At 38.4% G+C, this 21,341-nt stretch overlaps 1 protein-coding gene across 6 annotated transcripts in view; it reads right to left on the bottom strand.

Annotated features, from left to right (window-relative positions):
* PCSK5 (proprotein convertase subtilisin/kexin type 5) overlaps positions 1-21,341 on the bottom strand; it is a 229,293-nt gene that overhangs the window by 159,906 nt on the left and 48,046 nt on the right. For all 6 annotated transcript variants that reach the window (XR_006013538.1, XM_042012677.1, XM_042012675.1 and 3 more), the window contains exon 4: positions 219-362. Coding sequence is in view for 5 of the 6 variants with exons in the window: in XM_042012677.1 (XP_041868611.1) it covers positions 219-362 (144 nt within the window). In the remaining variant the exon portion in view is untranslated. The remainder of the gene's footprint in view (positions 1-218; positions 363-21,341) is intronic.

Here is a 21,341-nt window from a genome sequence, read left to right as displayed (position 1 = left end):
TATTAAATATGTTCCGATGAAATACAGTCTTAACTAAAACAATACATAGTATCAAAAACTGACTTCCTTCCTCCCATTGGTGTCAACATTTAAGGAATTTAATAAAACTTTTATAATTCTTCCACCTTTCCTCCTCTCTTTCTCCATCTTTCTAGAAGCAGCAAATTTTTCTTTGAGTAATAACAAAGCAGAAAATCTGGACTCTTGTGGACACTCACATAATTCTGCATCAAGTCTGGGTGGTTTCTTTCAATGCCGTCATCCAGGATGGTGACCACAACATTCTTTCCAGTGTAACCTCTCTTCCAAGCACCTACTATATTCATATCTGATTGGCAATGGTGGGTGTTGTCACTGCAGTGCTGGGGAAAGAAGAGGAGATAAAGATATTGGATATTGGAGATTACTGAGCAATGAGGGGTTGAGATACTACCATTACATTAACATTACCATTAACATTACCATTTAAAACAGCCCATGAACATATTGATTTGAGTAGGAACTATACAAAATCAACACCTTTATTTAGACAGAAAACAATTTTAAAAGAAACGTAAATTGTATAAAAACTGCTAGTCCTGTTTATTTCTCTTTCTGGTTATTGTTCATGCTAAGCAGTACAAAAGGGAAGCATTCAGCTGTACTGAATTTGAAATATTTGAATTTTTTTTTCTTTTCAAAAAAACAAACCATATGTGGATAAAATGCCTGTACTGGAATGGTCATGGGAAAAAAAAACACCTTGCTTTTTAGAGCTTACATGCTGTGTACACTTTCTTGACAGAATGTTTGGAAACTAATCAAGACTCATTTCTATCTATAAAAGAACGCTTTTGGCAGGTTTTCTGCAGTATCAGCAGGAGATGAGCCACAGTTAAGAACCTGTAATGAAAACACCATCCTGAAAAACTTGCATCTTAGGGGGTTGGATGAATTGTAGATAGTGTTGATTGAGAGCAGCCTGGGGTACAGCTTTCAGAGCAACCAAGTCCAGTGTGATGGAGAAAGAAAGTTTAGCGCACATTAAAACTGAAAGCCTCTTCCTAAGCACAAATGCACCCAGTTCCTGTAAAGAAATCTGGCTTGCCATGGCAATGAGACATGACCCTCAGGTATTTGTAATGTCCCATGAGCGACTCTCTAATCCACATGCATCGCCCGCCCCTGTGAAATTAGTTCAATGAGCCTCTCTCATCAGTACTGCTTTCCGGCAGCTCTGCCAGCCTTGGACAGAGCAACAGGCAAAAACAGAAAAAGAGGGGTACAGGGAAGGGCAAAAGCAAAAGGTGGGAGGAAGAAAAAATAAATTAAAAAACAAACTTGTATCATCACAACAGTGCCTGTAGAGCATGCTCCATCTCAATCCCTGCCCCACCGCCTCATGACCCCACTTCAGCCTCATGTTGTGTCACTCCACAATTTGTAAGGAGTAAATACAGTTGGAGGGGTGCACTCCACCTTGACTTAGTCCCCTCCAGTCAGCACACTGAAGAACCATTAGCAATCCTATGTGGAAACTGATTTCTATTAAATTGTAATTTTCCTCCTCCTTTTTCTCCAGTTTACCACCCAAATCAGAGGATTTAAGAGTTGTCATTTGTTATTACTAGAGGAAGATTATATTATTATACATAATATAGTCTCTCTCAGGGTCTTTCCCTTGTGCCTGTAAATATCTGTCTCTCTCTGTCTATCCATCCCCACACAAAGGACTTCAGAGGGACCTGTTCCAAGGAATGTGTAGCTTTTGTTCTCTGTATTGCTTGGAAATGCTCATGCTGCTGGCTATATGAAATTAAGTACAGTGTAAACTTGCCATCTGAATGTAATGGTTGTACACATGAGGATTTCTAATGTACAAACAAGACAGTTGAACAAATTTAATGTTTCCAGGTACGTTTCTCTTTTACAAAATGTTACTAAATTAAGCACCAGAAAATACCTGCAAAAGTTTTTAATATCATCCTCCACATTCTGCTGATGTGAAGACAAAGAGACAGGAAGGTGGAAGCACCAGCCTCTAGCCACAGGGAAAACCCCAGACTGAGCTACAATGGGCAATCAGGATTCCTGGCTCTGGCCTCCAGTCAGATTTACTGGGACATTACACTGTGCCTTTATCCCCTTTTCTGAAATGCTAAATGACCCTTGGCTGCTTTACTTACTGTCTTGTCCTCTCTTCCTAGGGGATGAGCTTGTTATTTTGCTTTCATGCCAGCCAAACCACACAGGCTGAGCAAGCATATGAGTATTTTAATCCCCATTCCTTTGTAAGCTCTTTGGATCTCTGCCAGAACATCACCAGCATTTCCCTTAATGAGTCCATTGCCCTCACTTGCCTTACTTGAATATTTTTGCCTTTGTGTTGGTGACTGAAGGGGCCTTTGCTACACACATGGAGACAACCACCAAAGACATCTCTTGCCTTACTGTGCGCTCTGGTGACTCTCTCAAGAGACATGGGAGGTCAAATTGAAAAATCAAGGGTAAAGCAGTCGTAACTGTGGGCCCACTCTTAACTTTACTACACAGCTTATGCAATTATGGATACAGAATGTAAAGGCAGGCAGCAAAGAAGCATCCAAATGGGAGTAGCTCAACAGCAGACGAAAGGTTCAGCTATTATCATTACAATAAAAAACAACCTCTCATGTCCTATTTAGAAGAGCATCTGGATTTTTTCACTTCTGTTCTCTACTTTTCTTTCCCTTCTATTCAATTATTTGCTTCTTAATTTCTGTCCTGTTTCTAGCCTTAGTTTTCTCTTCCAGTACTGCCTTTTACAACTGAAACTCCAGTTTTGTTTCATTCAACATCTGATCTAAGATTCCTGTATTTTAATCACAAAGTAGACTTCCCCCCAGATTCATGTCTGATTTTCTCCAAATAAATTAGAATGGGCATTTTCCTCTTGAAGCAGTCCAATTTGCCTTTAATCAAGAACACTTTAAATCTTGGAGTGCAATTACTTTTCAAGCACTCTCTTATATGGTATATAGTATAAATATGCCACTCCACACCGAACAGCGTCTAATATGCCACCTACTACTTGGCTTCACTTGCACTCTTTCCTGTCCCTTTCAACTGGTTTGGCTGGGATAGAGTTAATTTTCTTCACAGTGGCCAGTATAGGGCTGTTTAGGATTTGTGATGAACAGAGTTTGGATAAAACAGGGATGTCTGTGTTATTGCTTAGCAGTGCTTACCAGAGCAAAGCCTTTTTTTCTCTTCACATCACTCCCACATCACAATGAGGCGGCTGGGGATGAGCAAAAAGTTGGGAGGGGACACAGCTGGGACACAGGTGATCTCACCTGACCAGACCATAGCAGTACTTAGAGACGGGAGGAGAAGAGGGACGGGGAAAATGTCCCAAGTGATGGCATTTGTCTTCCCAAACAATTTTTGCACAATGGAGCCCTGCTTCCTGGAGATGGCTGAACACCTGGAAAATGGTGAATGAATTCCCTGTTTTGTTTTGCTAGTGTGTGCAGCTTTAGCTTCCCCTACTAAATTGTTTTTATCTCGATGCATATGTTTTCTTGTTTTTTTCTCTCCCTGATCCCACTGGTGGGAGAGTGAGTAAGCAGCTATGTGGTGCTTAGCTGCTGGATTGGGTTAAAATTCCTCTTTCCTTCAAAAAACATTTCCTGCAAGGAAATTTCCTGGGTTCCACTCCATAATTTTTCTTTAACCAAATCGTACTTCTTTACCACCAATGCCAATTACATTGTCAGGTTGTTAGCAGAGGGCTGTTTTTTAATTAATTTGGAAGCACTGCTTCCGTTTACAGTGTTACCCAAATAAAAAACTATTAAACATCTGTCATGATAATAAGTTACGTGATCCAGAGTGACTAAATTTTGTATCAATGGGCAAGTACTGAATTTTATGGTTCCTTTTCAGTCTATTTTCCCTGCTCTTTCTTTTTAGAATAAAAACAACCTTTGCCATAATCATGTACAAATACAGTGGTTGGAACTTTTTACTAGATCTGTCAATCTTTGAACTGCTGTTTTCTGGATTTTGAAGGAAAGAATTAGACCATTCTACTGCATTTTCTGCTTGTCGAAAAGATAAAGTAACAGAAATTTCCTGCATTGGTACCATGACTAGAGAACTGCATTAAATCAGCACTATTTCAACATACATTGTTTTCATCCATTGCCGGGAGAATGCCATCAAAAGGAATAAACAAACCCTTGCCCAGTTATTTAGAGTAATTTTACTGAGATTTTAAAAGGGCATTCAAAGGATGATGGTTTTGTTTGGGCTGTTTAATGTGAAAATGTTAATGATACAACCAATGGTATTTAATAGAAACCATGTGAAGGTGGAAAAACTTCTGAAGTACATATGGGAAGAAAGAGGGCTATTGTATGAAAAATTTCAAATACTGAACTTTTCCCATTCTTGAAATTCAACTTAAGAGCATAAAAACACATAATATATCTTATTCTAGATATATCTTTTATACCTTTGGACAGACATTTTGGAAGCCTGCCTTTTTGCAATTAACAAGCAGATATAACATTAGATTGATTTTCTGAAGTTTGCATGTTGTAGTCAGTATCAGACATGGATGTGGACTCTCATAGTTATTTTGTGAAATTGTCTCTAGAATCTACCTTATGGTCATTATCATTATCTTAATATGTCTGCCACACTAATTTTTGTAGTTGGAGTCTTGGTATATCCAGTTAGGGATTAGGAACAAAACTGAATAGTTAAACTGAAAAATCAAGAACATATCAATGATTAGAATATTTTGGAATTACAGAGATTAAAATCAAATTACAAGAAAAATAACTTTTAAAAATTCGGTTCTGTCTTGCTTTGCAATGCCTATTAGTCTATAAAAACAGAGTAGAAACAGAAGTTTCTAATTTTGTGACATGCAGTTTCTCAGAAATGGCATATTGTGCCCTCTGTAAGTCTTCATGACTTCACTGCACTGGTTTCTTGTAGTTTTTGAGTTACAAGAAGTTATTTGGCAAGATCTAGTCAATATCTATGGGGATATAGAGAAACATGATAATCAGAATGACACAATTTTGAATACCAATTTTGAATTTGAAAAGTTCTGGATCTCATTTAGTGGAAGACTACTTATAATTCTGATCCCAGGAAAGCTCTGAAATACTAGACCCCAGTCAGGGATTAGAAAAGATAGACTCTGAGTACTGAGAAGAACAGAAGCAGGAACAACAACAAAGTCTGGTTTCCTTAGAGTAGCAGTGAAACGGTATTTGGCACAGCCAGAAACAAAAAGACTACAGTCATGTTCTCTGCAACAGGGGGTTTTGTCAGCTACCAACTCGCAAGCATGGAGAGGACAGCAGTTGCACAAGATTGCTTGTACAGAAGGACAGTCAAGGACCTACAGCTTGCCTTGATCAACACAAGCCGAGAGAAAGGGGACACACAGGGCTGATTCTGACATTCTGGGGAGTTAAAGAAGTTGACTATCTCCCTCTTCTGTGAAGGGAATGTAATGTGGGGCATTTGGCACTCCTAGCTTGGTCCAGGCAAATGCACGAGCAGCAAAATTCATACGCTTTTTAATAGAGGAGACATCCTAATGCTACATTCAGCTTTCTGAAGTATAGGTATGTGCAGTGTTTTAAGTTAAAACTTGCCAATTATTCTCTCTTTCCTGCAAAAAAAAAAGAGAAATAACGTATTTTTTATTATGCTCTTCAGGTGATCCAATTTTAAACGGGAATGAAAGAAGCAAGCAAGGTAGTAATCAAGAGATTTGGAAAGCTAGGGTTCTTATTAAAATGGACATCTTGTTCTGTTAAGACAATGTGATCTACTGAACTGACTTTTTGGCTTCTCCAGAGTAAGCACTTGAAAGCTACATTTTCTAACTAGACTACTAAAATAGTATTTCTTTTTAAAAGTATTTCTCACTTTAAAAAAATTATTTTATCACAATAAACAGATGATCAAAGAAGAATTTTTAGAAGGAGGAACACTTGCAGAATTTTTTTTTTCCCTCAAGCATAATCTGATACTAAGTGCATGATAAACAGCACTTGCTAACTGTATAGGAAAAGTATTTCCTTCTGAGTTACATCTTTAAATAATTTCTGATTGTTGCTGCACACTTTATTTTTAAGAAGTAGCAGGAGCAGGCAGGTAATATAGAGTGTGGTTAATCTCAAACGCAAGATTATTTTGCCTGAAGTATTATCTGACTTCTGGAGTCATGCTTTACTGAATTGCCACTTCTTTTATCTGTATCTGTATCAAGAGAAATATTTCAAGGCTGCATCATATTAAATATTTAATTCCAATTTTTATTGCTTGTGCAGCTTCAGAGGGTTTAGTTAATTTACTTTACAGATGAATTTGGTTCTTAAGCTTCACTGATTCATTAACAAAGAATACACTTAGAGGCCAATAAAGCAGTCACAGACATACATTATTTTTTGCCTGTTTAAGCAATGAAGGGGAACAGAAAATCAATATGAAAGGGCTTCTTATATTCCTAAGAGTATCTGGTGACTATAGGGAGACAAGAATAACTTACAAACCTACATACATGGGTTTTCGCAGTGAAAAATAAGGAGTTCATAAATGTTATTTTTTGGCTGTGATCAAACTGCTATTCTTAACAAAACCAGAATAATTCATAATGTGATAAATTTGTGTTCAAGACAAGTCCAGCACTTTTTCATCATTGGCACTTTTTAAAATCAATACTGGTGTTTTTTCTGTAAACTGTGTGCTGGCTTAAATACAAATTAATTTAGGGAAGCCCTTTATGTCCATGTTCCACAGGCTGATGACAGTGCACCCTTTGTAGGAGTGGAAGCTCCCCCACTTCTAGGTCTTCAGACAGCAGAGTTTCTCTCCCAGCTGCAACTGCCTCTAACATCACCTCCTCCTACATGCACCATAACCTGTGTCTCCATTAGGACATCTGCCTCTAGTCCTGTTTCTTTCCCATTGTCTTGGTTTGAAAGACAGGTGTCTGCCAAGGAAGGCAGGAGTCTCCCTTGAAATGAAAAAAAAAAAAAAAAATTGCAACCCCCTTCCCTCCGAGTTATTATAATTTTGAAATTAAGGGGCTTTCAGGCAAAGATATGAGGAATAGGAATAACAGTTCTTTACTATGATATATCTATATGTGTATAACAAGTCAAACAAACAACAATAACTATGGCAGTAAGAGCAAACAATCACAAACCCAGTGCCAGCCTTCTCGGCTGTCAGGCCCTTTCCCCTCGGGTGCAGTTCCGCTCGCAGCCGGCAGGGGCGCTGGCGGCTCCCGGTGAGCAGGGCAGGTGCGATGGTTCCCCCGCGGCTGCAGGGGGCGCTCCGGAGCGAGCTCGGGGAGCATGCGGCACTGGTGGCCTGGGATCCTGGGAAGGGATGGGATAAAGGAGCTTCACAAACCCCTGGGCAGCTGATCCCGGTGTCCAGCCGGACCCTGGGGAACAGCAGGCTGGAGCGGCAGGGACAAGCACAAATCCCAGGTGGCAGCCGAGATGTATCGAACTCCGGAGCTGCGGTGGGAACCCCTGGAGGTCTCGGCAGGCAGGATGTGCGGGGTACAGAGTAGCAAAGGCTCAAAGCAATGGTGGGAGCAGGGCGGCCGCAGCCCAGCTCCCAGCAGGGCAGGGAAAGACGGGCTTGGGATCCCAGGGTTTCTCTGGTGGAGGGAAGGCAGCTGAAAAAGCAGAAGTCTCCAGTGCTGACAAATTCCTTCCAGCCTCTCTCTCCATCCAAACACGACAACTCACAGCCCACAAGCCCAGGTGAAAGAGAATAGCCAGATGCACCCCTCCCTCTGTGGCCAGGTCTTTTGTTTTAATTAAGCATCCAGTAATTTGTCCCCCTGGCAACATGTATGGGGAAAATTCTTTAAGAGAAAGAGAAAACAGAAGGAGAACTCCTAAAACCCCAACACCCATGTGGTGGCAACAGGAGAGATTCCTTCAAGGCCAAGAAAGTGAAGTAGCTAAAAATGCCTTATGGTTATTGTGCATGTTCTGCCACCTCCACTAAGAGGCAAATATGAAAAGTTTCATTTAAAAAACTTTTTTAAACCACTGTGAAAGATTCACCACAATATAATAATAATAATAATAATAATAAATAATAATAATAATAATAATAACAACAATAATAATAATAAATGGCATATTAGACCTGGTGCATCTTGTATATCCTTGAATCACTACTCATGTGTCGAGAGTCATGTGCCAAAAGGTATATGCCAATGTATGGACTCTGCCTGGGAAGCATTGGGAGAAATATAAGAACAGTATGTAGAATATCTTGGGTAGAGAGAGGAAAAAAAATAAACAATTTCATGTGGTTACCGCCAAAAAATGCCGGAAGGACAGAAGCATGCATTGAAATATATGTCTGTATGTGGCCATATTCTCTCAAGATCACTGTACAATGACTTACTGCTACTGCTGCTGCTACTCTTGATAGCACCAATACTGTACAAATAGCCTACTCAGCACGAGAAGTGCAGGAAGCAGATCAAAAGGTAATGTATTTTTACTTGCCCAAAGACCTGTGTACAAAAAAAAAGTATGGGACTTCTTTTACTAATTAGAATATGTGAAAAGAACAGCTGCTACCTGGCCTCAGCAGTGCACCATCAACCCTGGGGATTCAGTATTCACGAAGGACAAATGATTCCTCAGAGAGACAATTCCTTCCATTCTACCATTTTATGTGGACTTTGACTCATTTTTTCTTTATTTGACCTCTTCTAAATCACAAAAAAGAAAGAAAAATAGGGCAGTTTTACAGGAAGTCCAAAGATGCCTTTTTTTTTAATGCATCAGTTCATGCAGTTGCAGTTCTCTAGCAAGATCAAATTTGTCCCTCTCTCTCTCTAGCTAGATCTGATATTTTCATTATTTCTATGGTAAAAATTAAAGAGAGAGATGTTAAACATCGCTTTAAAATAGTTTTCAAAAATTTCTAAAGATTCTTGCTATACTACTAAAGACAGACTCTTCACAATTTACTTTTTAAGCTGTTTTCAAGTCAAAGACCATTACTTCTACATCAACTTGTTAAGGAGGATGGAAGAGGAAGGTAGTTTTATTTAGACTTTGAGTAAACATATCTTACAGAATTGAAATAACTTCATGGAAAGAAGGCCCTGAGCAGACAGCTTCAATTAAGCACTAACCTTCCAAGGGACTGACTGATGAGTGGGAGGAGCCTGGGGCTTACACAAATCCACTTCCTTCTCTTTCCCATCTCTTTTCATGTTACAGTGAAAAGGGAAGAATGGTGCTTAAGAAGTATATACTATTTTGGGATTCTGGGGATGGGCAGGGAACTGATAGAGGATGGACCAGGAAACTTGTTTCTCTAAGAATGTTATAAACTTGTAGGAATGAGAGGACTTTCAAGGAAAAAGATGATGAGATGTTGACTTTGAATGCTTGTATGGAACTTTTAAGGACTCTTGCACTGCTGCAGTCTTTTCTTCTCTGTGTTATGTTGTGGTCTGGTCCCTCTGATCCATGAGGCAATATGACACCTCATGACATCTGGTGTTAATGGCGGGATGTCCTGGGGGGAGAAGGAGGGACAGAGGGACAATGGGGGGGGGGGGGTGGGATATGAGACAACAGGACTTGTTCAGGAGGCTTAAGGAAAGATACATGTCCTGCTCTTTCTCAAGGAACCAAAGCAGGTAGGAAATACAGTGCACTTATAGGTCAGAATATGAAGAGAACGCCATATTCCATTACTAGTAATGGGGAATGCATGTGGTGTTTCCGAGGGTGAAACTGTTTCACAGTGCATTCAGTTCAGGAATAAACACCTATGCTACTTGACACCTAGAAGCATTTTCCCTAAGAGCCATAAAAGCCGTCACATTATTGTATCCTTGGTCAATTATTTGCTCTGGTATATCACAGGGGATTATAACTTGCCAGAGGACAAACTTTAAGATCATGAAACTACTCTCTTGAGACAGAAGCACAGAAATCACTTCATGCCCTCCTCAGACAGCCTCATAAAAGTGTTTCATCTAACACTGGAAACGCATGCTGTGAAAATTCATTAACAGTAGAGGATCAGACCAAGATGAATGGCTGCTATTCTAGTTTGCCTACAGGGAAGTAAGTGCTGTGGACTCCAATAGTCTTTTCACCATTTGACTGTGCTATGTTTGATGAATGCAAGGCCCACTGTGTAGTATAAGTGAAACCTGGAGAGATAAGGCCAAACCACTAGAGGGGGTGGCAGATGAAATCACCTGGCATAAATGAGAGAACTAGCCTAGAGAAGCTAGGGAGGCCTGAGAAGGAAAAGGAAAGATTACTCAAGAACAACAACAAAAACCTGACAAAAATCCAGAAAAGTTTTGCATAAGATAAAGAAGTATCACACAATTATTCTTGTTACTGTCTCAGGAAATTTGACTCAGATGACTAAATTTTGAAGTTCTTCTGCAATGCTGCAGAAGGTTAGTCCAGGGATTTATGACACAGCTGTGCACGAAAGACTGTGAAAAATAGACAGTGTATGTAAAAATGTCAAAATTGCAAAGGGTCTTACAGGAAATCTCAGCAGAGTGTCAGGATTAAGCTATCTCAGAAAATACAGATATTGCAGAAAGGTTCTGGAGATGTCCAGTGTATTTGCAAACACTGTTTTTATGGAGAAGTGGACACAGGTGTCTATTGAGCTTTAAGGGACTTGGGGAGCTGCTGCTAAACAAAATCCTGACTTTAGCATTAAAGACACATAGATTCCACTGATTTCAGCACTGCTATGAAGGAACTTCTCCCAGCTGCAAGTAAAGTACTTGAATATATGGAACTAATCTGAAAGCACAGTTTTGAATTAATACTATAGGAATGTATTCCTCTAGATAGAGAGACTATACAACCTTAGTGTAAGCACCTTTTATGCACATCAAATGTAATCTGTCTAACAACAAATGGAGGAAAATCACATTCATGACTGTTGGTTTATACTGTGGATAGGGCAGTCTCTACACTGAAATGATATCCATTCATGATAACTATTTCAGAATTTGCAGATATCTTTACAAATCCAGGAAATCTGCAGAAAAAACACTCAAAGAAAGAACTAAAGAAAGCTATGATCAGAAGGAAAAAATATATACAGTCAAAAGTAAACTTGAAGTCCAAGTTCTTAATTTTATGACTGTTGACAATTCCTCTGTGTCCACCACTTTTTCTGGTACTACCACTACAAAATATTCTTTGTACTTGTTATATTATAACACTCTCTGCATTTTCCCTTGTCATTCCTACCATCATTATCTTCTATGATTCCTGTCAGTTAGCTTTCTGATCTCAGCTGATTCCATTTTCAAATCTGAGCTGTAAATGGATCATCTTTTCCCTCCTAATTTTGTTTCTCCTACAAAGAGTCTGCTGTTTAACTGGAAATACGATTTTAAAATGAATGTGCAAAAATACGTTGCAAAGTTAGAAAGGTTCTTCCAAGTAAAATGGAGAATTATGAAGGAAATATAATGTACCTCCAGTAAACTACTTTGTCCCAGCTGTTATGTTCTACCATGGAAACAAACCATGCTACAAAAATGGTTTTGCTTACTTAAAAACTGTAGTGAGATCTTTGGATCCATTAGAGACATAGTACGAATCTGTAAGTACTTAATAACATATCCACTCATAAGGAAGCTAACAGAAGATCTGACATACCAGTTTGTACTTTGAATCCATTATGATTTCTTAACATACAGTTTGTTTAAGGAAACATTACTTAGCATGTGCAATTATTAAGTCTCAAATCTTAAGAGGCTCTGCTGTTTACCTGTAGTTAAGAAAGCTGAAACTGTTGTTATATAGCACAGTCTCAAATCTGAAGACAGAAAAGTTAGTAGAGTGGAAAGTACAGAGAGCAACAGAGACAGTGATCACGATCACTTATGAAGATGAACCTATTTAAGCAGTGTGTTTGTAATATAATTTTATATAAAATCATACAAAAAATTATGCCTGTGGCATTAAGAGTGCAAGGCTTAAAATGTGAGTCTACATAAAACCCAGTAATGCTTAAAAGGATTTAAGATGTAAGGTAGACAATCGCCTACAGCTTCAAAAAATGCTCTGTGAAGCTATATATTATTCTTTGGTAGTTAAGCAGTGGGGTAGCAAGAAGTGGGTTAAGACACTTTTCTTAATGACAGCAATGATGCTATTTCTGGAATGATACATGCATGTGCCTAGTACCGAAGTTCTACGGAGTATGTTACCGGAGAATGAACACTGAGTTGTTGCTTGTTTTCTTGCTGCTTATTGTCTGAAATAAGTGGTGTAAACACAATTTACAGTGATTCTTAACAAGCTCAAAGAAACTCTTTTATCTCAGAGGGTGAAAACATGGCTTGATTGCAGCATGCAAGTAACTCAACATGATTATATTTTTGAAGGGGGAATATTTGTTTAATCTAGTAAAGAATGGCCTAACAAGATAAGTACAGAGCAAGATAAACATGCAACTACAAGGCTTAAGATTTTTAATCGTCAAGACAATGCTCAATCAAACCAAAGGGGAATTAACCAAAGAGGTTCAGATCCTGATGCTGATTTCTGTGAGACTGAAGCAGCTCTGTGTCAGGAACTCCACTGAAGACTCAGTAAGAAGTATAATATGGGAAAACTAAGAACTAATTTTTCTGCCATTTAACTACCTTCAAATAATTTGAGAGGAAGCTTCAGCTGGATGCTGGCTTACATATAAGCATATAATGAATAACTCCACTCTAAATACCCACTAAAACATTAATTACTATGACTAAATCTCAATTAAATATGCTAAGCAAAAATGTCAAAAGTCAACTAGATGATTTTAAAGGTCATGTAGTCCAACTGTTCTGCAATGGCAGGAATTTATTTACCATGTCTTTGGAGAGACAGCAGGCCACTCAAATGAACTTGTCTGTTCACAGGTGATTAGCTGTGGAGATCTAAGCACAGAACTGACATGAAACATTCAAATGAGGGGATGTTTTGTACTTTTTCCTCTTTTGACATCTAGTAGGAATGAGGGCTGCAGCTGTGAGATATGCCATGAGATGTGTGGCTAAGGGGGCATGATGGCCTGCTGATGGAGTGATGGGTTATCAGGTGGAGAATGACCCCTAATGCTGCAATTAGCCAGGTGGAAAAGTGACTGATGCTAAGTTGTCACCTTTCTGCTCCACCTTTGCACAAGACCCATAGTTTGTAATCTCTGAGCTACTCTCGATATCTCATTCACATATAAAGTGGCTACCCAGCACCACCATTTTTGATGTTAATTACAGAATATTTGACTATAGTCTCACCTTCACTACTCCCAAAAGTATAAACTGGCATTCGAAATCCTCTAGGGCAAAGAATGAGAATACAACCACCTTTGCAGAAAAGTGAATGGGCTTACTCATCTCCCAAAAGCAGGGGCACCTCTTTAGTTAAGTTTTGCACCTCCAACTGAGTTGGAATATACTCAGGAATACTTCTACATACTACTGTATATGTAGTACATGTACAAAGTGCGCTTATATTTTGAAGGTCTAGTGAATTTATCACTGGCAATCTAAAAGAATCTATAATTTATTGCTCCAATAAACTGCACTATTAGTGAATCTATGTTTGTGAAAGTTCCTGTTGAAGTTTACCAGACTTACAGTGCTGCAATGGTTAATTTCACTATTTGTGAATCTGCTTATGAAAGTTCTTACTGAACTCTACCAAAATTATGCTGCTGAACTGATTTTAATCAGAAATGAGGCCCACCAACACCCAGACCCTCTGATTTCTGAAAACTAGCAGGAAAGCAATGGTGTTTATTTTATGCCAAAGTTAATGCAAGACATCTACATTTAGGAGTGGGTGACAACATTTTTGAAAAGAATAAAATTTTGAAAAAAGATTTTTAATTACCTCTGGAGAAAAATTTAAGAAGTTTAGTTCATAAGCATCACTACATAGATACGAATTGTTTTAAAACAGAAAAATATGGATTTGTGTGGTTGCTCTGCTATTGGTATGAGTTTTTAAGGAAAAAAGATTTCTAAAGAAAGCAAGAAGAAAGCTGGTTTCATTTTATAACCTTGGTGTTGTGTAATATAAATACAGCTTTTATATTAATTCAACTGAAGATCCATTCCAGTCTTTTTACAGACACCCTCATCAATTCCTCTAGAGACTGAGCATTTGACATAGAACAATCAACAAAACCAACTAATGTAATGACAGGGTTATTAAAACACAAAATTTGGGCCAATTAACAGCCAATTAATGTTGGCTTGGAGGACGCTGAGAAAAATCAACAGAACTTTAAAGTACACATTAAGTTTAGGAATATGCTTAAATCTATCCTTGATCTGCAAGGCATTCAGGGGGATGCCTAATTCCCCTGAGGTGCATGGGATCTGATCACATGCCTGTATACTTTGTTGCACATTATCTCACTAACAACATCATTACAGATAGAACTTTGTTATTAAAAGATCTCTTTTTTCATTCTTACAAACAGCCAAAACAGCTGGTTTTATCCCCCTGTTTAGGCACTTTAAACTATCATCCTTTGACTTACAGATGCCAGGACTTAACATGGATACAATATTTGAAGTGAGGACTTTTCAATCCACAGTAAGTACTTTTCTTCTTGCCTCTCCCAACACAACACAACTCAAATGAGCAACTGCATGCAGTGTGATTATAATCTCCTTTCCACCAAAAGGAGAAATGGGGGAAATCTGCCTAATACTGCATGCATTACTTCTAATTGAATTTTCCTATGTGAGTTCATTTCCTAGTAGTATCCCTATTGACAAATGCCTACAAGAAAAGTAACTTAGAATAACTGGTAAGTTAGAATTCTAATTATTATTTTTTTTAAAATTCAAACACATATACAGACACGCAAATTGTCCCTGTCCTTCCTCATAGAACATGACTGCATCAGGAGACCTCTGCTGCTTGGTGCCTGCCTGGAGGCAACGTGGGTCATAACCTCTGTTCCACTCACACTCTACATGTAGAACTTCTACATGCCAAGAGATGAGAAGAGATGAATGACTCAGCCATCATTTGACTTCTCCTATTAGACCACGGGACAACTCTTGTGTATGAATTTTTCAAACACTGAGACCACTGAAGATTTTTTTCTAGGCCTTTGTATAGTAACAAACCAAGCTTAAAAAGTGGGTTTGGCCACCCATGTAGATTAATTCAGAAGAATAAATCCTGAATTAGTCCTCAGAATGTGTCAGTGGTTATAGTTTACACAATGTACAATATGGTCTTTGGCTATCACTGTGCTATCACTGTATTACAAACAAGATCAAAGCTGCTTCACACAGTGAGGTCAACATTTGAAACTTTTGAATACTGGTAAAGCAGCAGCAGCCAGACAGTGAAAGCAGACCACATCTCATGCCCAGTGTGAGTGGGTATAAAAGGCAGGAACCTTCAGAACTTCGTTCTCTCTCACTGGTCGGTATCAATGACAATGGGTCAATGTTATGGTGTGTAAGGGCAAACATTTCCAAAGGACAGGCACAAAGTAGAATAATGCTTTCACTTTCAGAACACTTTTATCCTCTTATGTAGTATTTCATCACCAATCTTGAGTGGGAGCAGATGGAAATTGCAGGTGGCAACGTTTTAAAAGGGACAACCATGTGAGAGTAGCAAATACCTCTAATAATTAAATCAAAACTAAGTGGATAGCTACCATAAATTGAGGGTCAAGATCCTCAAGAAAGCTGGAACAATCTAACTCCTCAGTGTTGTTGATGAAAATTTCAATCCATCCTCCTTTAGTCTATTATTTTGAGGTTTCAAAATTGGTGTTTTTTCTTTGGTTGGTTGGAGTTTTTTTGTTTGCTTGTTTGTTTGTAGTTTTTTCTCGGTAGTTCAGGTAGTCATAAGAGATGATGTAAAGGATGGGGACAGGATTGAAGAGCTAGGGGTAAAGATACTGCAGGTGGTAGGATGAACACAGAGCCTCAAGGTTTGGTGGTATCTTGGGAAACTTAACCATCAGAAAAGGGTCTTGATTCTTCAACACAAATTCAGTGGTCTACAAGAATTTAGATTTTTTTTTCAGCATCATGTTTCCTGAAAGTAAGCAGACTGACTCGTTACCAAGATGTAAGAGCTGTAACACTTTCTAAGTAGGTTATATTAATTTCTTTATCAGCATTCCAATTCATGTGTAGATGAGGTCCTAGTTAATAAAGGGTATATGGATTTCAGTGTTTCAGCAGCTGGTATAATATAAAGCCCATCCAAACTCTGTATGTGAAAGCTTACATTTAACAAACCTTCCTCAACAGCTTATTTTCAGCCAGACCAGGAGACTTATAATGAGAAAAAGTGATTCAAACTTAAACCAGGCTATGGAAGAGTTTTTTGTAACTTCAGAAATGCTTTTTCTTTGCTTAACTTCTCTTTTTTTCTTCCTAAATGGGATTTCTGGCTCCAAATACGATTGTATGACTAGGAGCTGGTATTCATAAAACCCAATCAGCAGTTTTTTATTCCCAAGCAGTAACTTAGTGTTTATTAATAAATTGTCTTGTCCAAAAGACACAGGAGAGGGAAAACCCTGCCATACACTTCATGTTTAGTCTATCATATATATGCCTCTCATTAAGCCACTGTGCTTATACTACATGGGTTTAATATAGTTTCAAACTGTTTTCAAAACTGAAAATAACTTGCTTTGTTTGTTAGAAATTCACATAAAAATCAATGAAGACAGGAAATTAAATGCTTAAATGGCATACTATTCATGATTTAGTGAACTCTATCACTATAGAAGAAAGTATGGAAAAGTAGTATTAATACCTTAAACAATTCACACTTCCACCTCTCGGGGATATCTGAGGCTCTTTACTCCTGCACACTTCCTCCCCCTGACCACCATGTTTTTCTGCTGTTAGCTGGAAATGAGTTCATTTTGAAACAGCCAGTTCTGCAGAATTTATAATCTTCTCAGCAGAAGAGCAAGCACAGATGTTACCTTATTTGCTCCACACCTCAGAATTGGAATATTTTCCAAGAAGTTCTACCTGCCTCTCCTTGAGGAGACTTGAGGTCTTGTGCTGTTACCTGAAACTAAATCATATGACTAAAAGCATTATCCAGACTCTCCTTTATCCTGTTTACTGAATGGTTAGGACATTGCCTTACACTTGCATAACACTGAATTTTTGCCTCCTGGTTGGGAGGTAATATAGTAACTGTTTGTATCAGAAATTCCTAAAAGTCTCATAGGTTATGAGTATGCTTCTGATGAGGGCAAACTGAACACGTCACACTAGTTCATTCCTTATCAATCAGACCACAAGACAGGCAAGCCCCAGAATCAATTCTGCACTGTGACTCTGTACTTTTGGTCATTTTGGCATTCCTGATGCATGCACAGTGTTCTTGAGGTGAAAAAAAGTATAAAATATTAGTTAAGTAGATATAATACATTTCCCAGTATATATTTCCTAGAGATAATACCTTATCTAAGAGATATAATACGTTTCCTGAAGTATCTGCGATTTTAGTATGCAAACAACAGCGAAACAAGACATAAAGTGAGTGTTTGGAACAAATCAGTATTTTTTCTATTAATTAAATTACCTCTCTTTTTTTTTTTCAGTAAATAAACAGAGTATTCAGTATTGCATGGCATAAGAAATTGTTTTGCTTTCTGACATTAGTTGATTTTGATTTTTAAAAATCTGAAAAGTGGATAGTTAACTAAACAGCTGCTCTTGAAAACTGCTCTTAGAAAGCAATGATTCCTTCTCCTTTGTAAAGAGGAAAAATGTACTTCCAGGTAATTATGTACCTCTGTATGTACATTAATGGTTTTCCTGCAGAAGTGCAATGTAAGATAAAAACTGAAATATACCAAAATGTGCCCCAGTACAACATACAAAAACTAAAGGCAAATATTTATCAAATGTCATTAGAAATTCAGCAAAGATTTTGAGGCATTATCATTTCCTTACTAACTGCAAAAAACTACTCAGAAAAAGGCAGTGCAGGAAAACACAATACTGTACACAAATGATATTTCACAAAGAACATTATACAGACAAGTACCTACAGTTTCTTAATGTGACTCAGTTGCTGTCCAGGAAAAAAAAAAAATCCATTTAAAATAAATTCTGTAAAGCTAGAAGTGGGTACTCTGCCTCTGAAGATACAATCACAGCAGCAAGTAGGCAGAGGGATGTGTGCTTTTGCTGTATGATTTATTACCAAATCTTTGACAGACAGGTAAAGCTCTCCCAAAGCAAGCATGGAAATTATTTCAGTATGGCTTCTTGCTTCAGTGAAAATGCTGGCACAAGTCCCAAATGGTGCTGGCTTCCATTTTGTGCTCTCAGGCCACTTCCAGGTATGCTTATCTAGAAGCCAGAACTGAATGTCCCAAAGGAACAGAACAAGAACCCTATCTGGTCAGTCTGTCTTCAAACTATTTGCTAATCTTGCTAAACTATCTTCATTAATGATCTCTTTTCCGTAGGCATGGATAAATCCACTTCTATAGGCTTTTGATTACTTAAAGTATGCTGTTGTCTTCCAAAAGGAAATTAATTTAGGTCAAATTGTGTATTACTTGACCTCATGTTATTGTTCTACCTTGTCCACAGAGAACAACAAAACATGTGTTTCCACATGCAGATTCACACAGTAATGTTTGGACAGGCAGAGTGGTTCTTCCTAGCAGCACTTCTGCTGAAGTTAAGTCACAGATCAACTTCTTAAATTTGTAGAACACCAAAAGCTTGAGCTTCTCATGGAATAAAACCCAAAAATATGAAAGTGCATGCAACAACCAAACCAAGTTACAAAATATGCAAAACACTTTCAAGCATGCCATGCCACCTCAGAAAGAACAACAATTTGGCTTCCACTGTACAAATGAAAGGAGAGAACAGTTCTTGGGAGGGCAATAAAAAGAGAATGAAGTTTTTCCTTAGCTGTCAAACAAATTTTTGGGAGGTCGTAAAGGAGAGTGACACGTATTCATTTGCTGTGGTGTTAGCATATGGCAGGTGAAATTCTATCTTGAATTCTGCCTCCCTGTACCTGGGCCAGCACTCAGAACCACTGCGACCTCTCCTTCTCCCTTTGCCTCTTTCCAACCCATCTCATCAGGCTCCTGTCACTCTTTCCTTTGTCCCTCTGTCTCCTTTCACAGTCCCACTCACCATAGATGACCTCATTAATGGCGAGGTCAGGGATGTAAAAGCTTTTTGTCTGCTCTGCCGCTTGCTTGAGCTGGGAGGAGAGGCACAAGGTAAGCTAACTCCCTACAGATCTTCTCAGTGGCATACGGGAAGCAACTCACCTGTCTAACTCGTCACCTCCACCTTATTTCATGGCAACAGGACCTTAGGAAACTCACACTACTCACTGCTGATAAAGGTTTATTAGTCCCATTCTGGCTGCCATCCAGAGGCAACTATACTGTGTCAGAGCAGAAGGGTCTGTCCCTCTCTGTGAATGCTCATATAGCTCCCCTGGGAACTCACAGCTGTAACTGGAGAGCACTATGTAGCATACTGGAGGAATTTTCTGAACAAATGAAGTAAGCTGGGTTCACCAGACACTTCACTGAAGCTCAAAGCAATGCTTGCTTCACAGTCCTCACTGAAAGGGAAAAGTAAGCAATTTTTCCTGGGTTTTGGTTTCAGCATCAGAGCTCAAGGCAGCCAGCCCTAGATGTAAGTAATTTAGTACACACCAGCTTGCATGGATTGCTCTCTGCAGTGTAAATTATGTTTCACCTGTCTATATCAGAAATCTTACAGTGCAAATATACCAATAAGTGTGATGATTGATGACCAATAAATACTAACTGATGAGGCTTCTCAGCAAATCTTTTATCCTCAACAGCTTTCTAAAAACCTCAGTACATCACTTCATATCTATAATTGTGCAGCAATATTATATAGCTGTTTCACCTAAGAAATTACTTTAGTATTATTCACCAAGTAATTGGTAAATGTTCTTTTCCACTATGGCTCAGTCACAGGGTTTTATTGTGCCCTGATGGCACTGCTATGATCCTCTTCCACCTTGAATGCCCTAAAACACCTTGTATTTGTGGATCTGCTCATCCTTTCAAGTCCAGTTTTGGAAATCAGGAATGCTTTGTGAAAAGCCCACAGAACTAGGTCCCATAACCAGTTGGAGAAACAGCACAGCCAGGCGTTGTATGTTTTAGTAGGCTAACCAATTTCTATTCAAGTATGTTTTCAGAAGTTTTTTTTTTTTTAAATAATGTTTTCATTATGCTTATCTGTTTTCCTTATTTTTAGAAAATTTTTAAAAACCCATCCAATGGGGCCCATCATCACAGCAGAGGTAAATTACAGCTGCAGAAAGCTGTGCCTCTGTGCCTGTGTGATTCCAGTTTCAGCCTACCACTACAAAGCTCTTCCTGAAGTGGGGAACAAAAAGAAATGGTCAACAACAACAATACTCTGACTGATCTACTGAAGTTAGTTATATTAACCACAGCTTCACATTTATTTCTATTATTTAAACTATATTTACTTCCTCTTGATTTTAAGATATATGTATATATACATTAATATATTTGCTTTCTGTAGTTTTTCAATGCAGGCAAGATAAGGAAACTCATTTGAACAACCAGCAGGTACAGTGGAATTGATTAGGCACAAAGTCACCTCAGTCATTCTGAAGACACTATTTACTGTTAGCTCAAATTAAGCAAAATAAAAAATACAGACCAGCTGACTTCAAATTCTTTCAGCCAAAATCAGCAAACTGATTGTATATAATTCATCCAATTACTGGCTAACAGGTTATTTTGTCAACATCAGTGGAAGAGAAGAAATTTATTAGATTAACATGATGATACAAAGGTAGCTGAGCTCTGGGAATGGGGTACGGGACATAGCTCTCTTCTGACTCAAAATTTTGAAGAGGATGTTAACTAGGGACTTCCTTTTTTCATTGCTATCCATTCATTCTGAGCAAACTGGACCTGATTCTGTAGGTCACTTTTGAATAACAGTTGGATTGGTAAAGTTTCGTACGCTAATTAGTCTACAAAAATATTCTATCATCTTACTGTTAAGCACAGATGCCTCAGGATTCAGAAGTTATGCTAAAGAACTTGGGTTTTTCCCAACTTCCCTTGCTTTGAGGGAGGGAAAACAGAAGAAAATCACCTTTTCTTTCTTTTAAACTCTGTGATGGCTCAAAAGAGAAAGAAGGCCTGATTCTCTCTTGTAACTTCTTGCCATGGATATCACACAAACAAAAATGTATTATTTCTAGCCTAGAAAATTAAAATTATGAAAAGTGGTACTTGTG

This window comes from Corvus kubaryi, unplaced genomic scaffold (assembly GCF_017639235.1).
Source record: "Corvus kubaryi isolate FWS band 111438036 unplaced genomic scaffold, C.kubaryi_AGA036_p1.0 split1-37296, whole genome shotgun sequence".
Taxonomy (NCBI): domain Eukaryota; kingdom Metazoa; phylum Chordata; class Aves; order Passeriformes; family Corvidae; genus Corvus; species Corvus kubaryi.
Note: the sequence above shows the minus strand (reverse complement) of the source record. Positions and strands in the feature narration are given on the sequence as shown.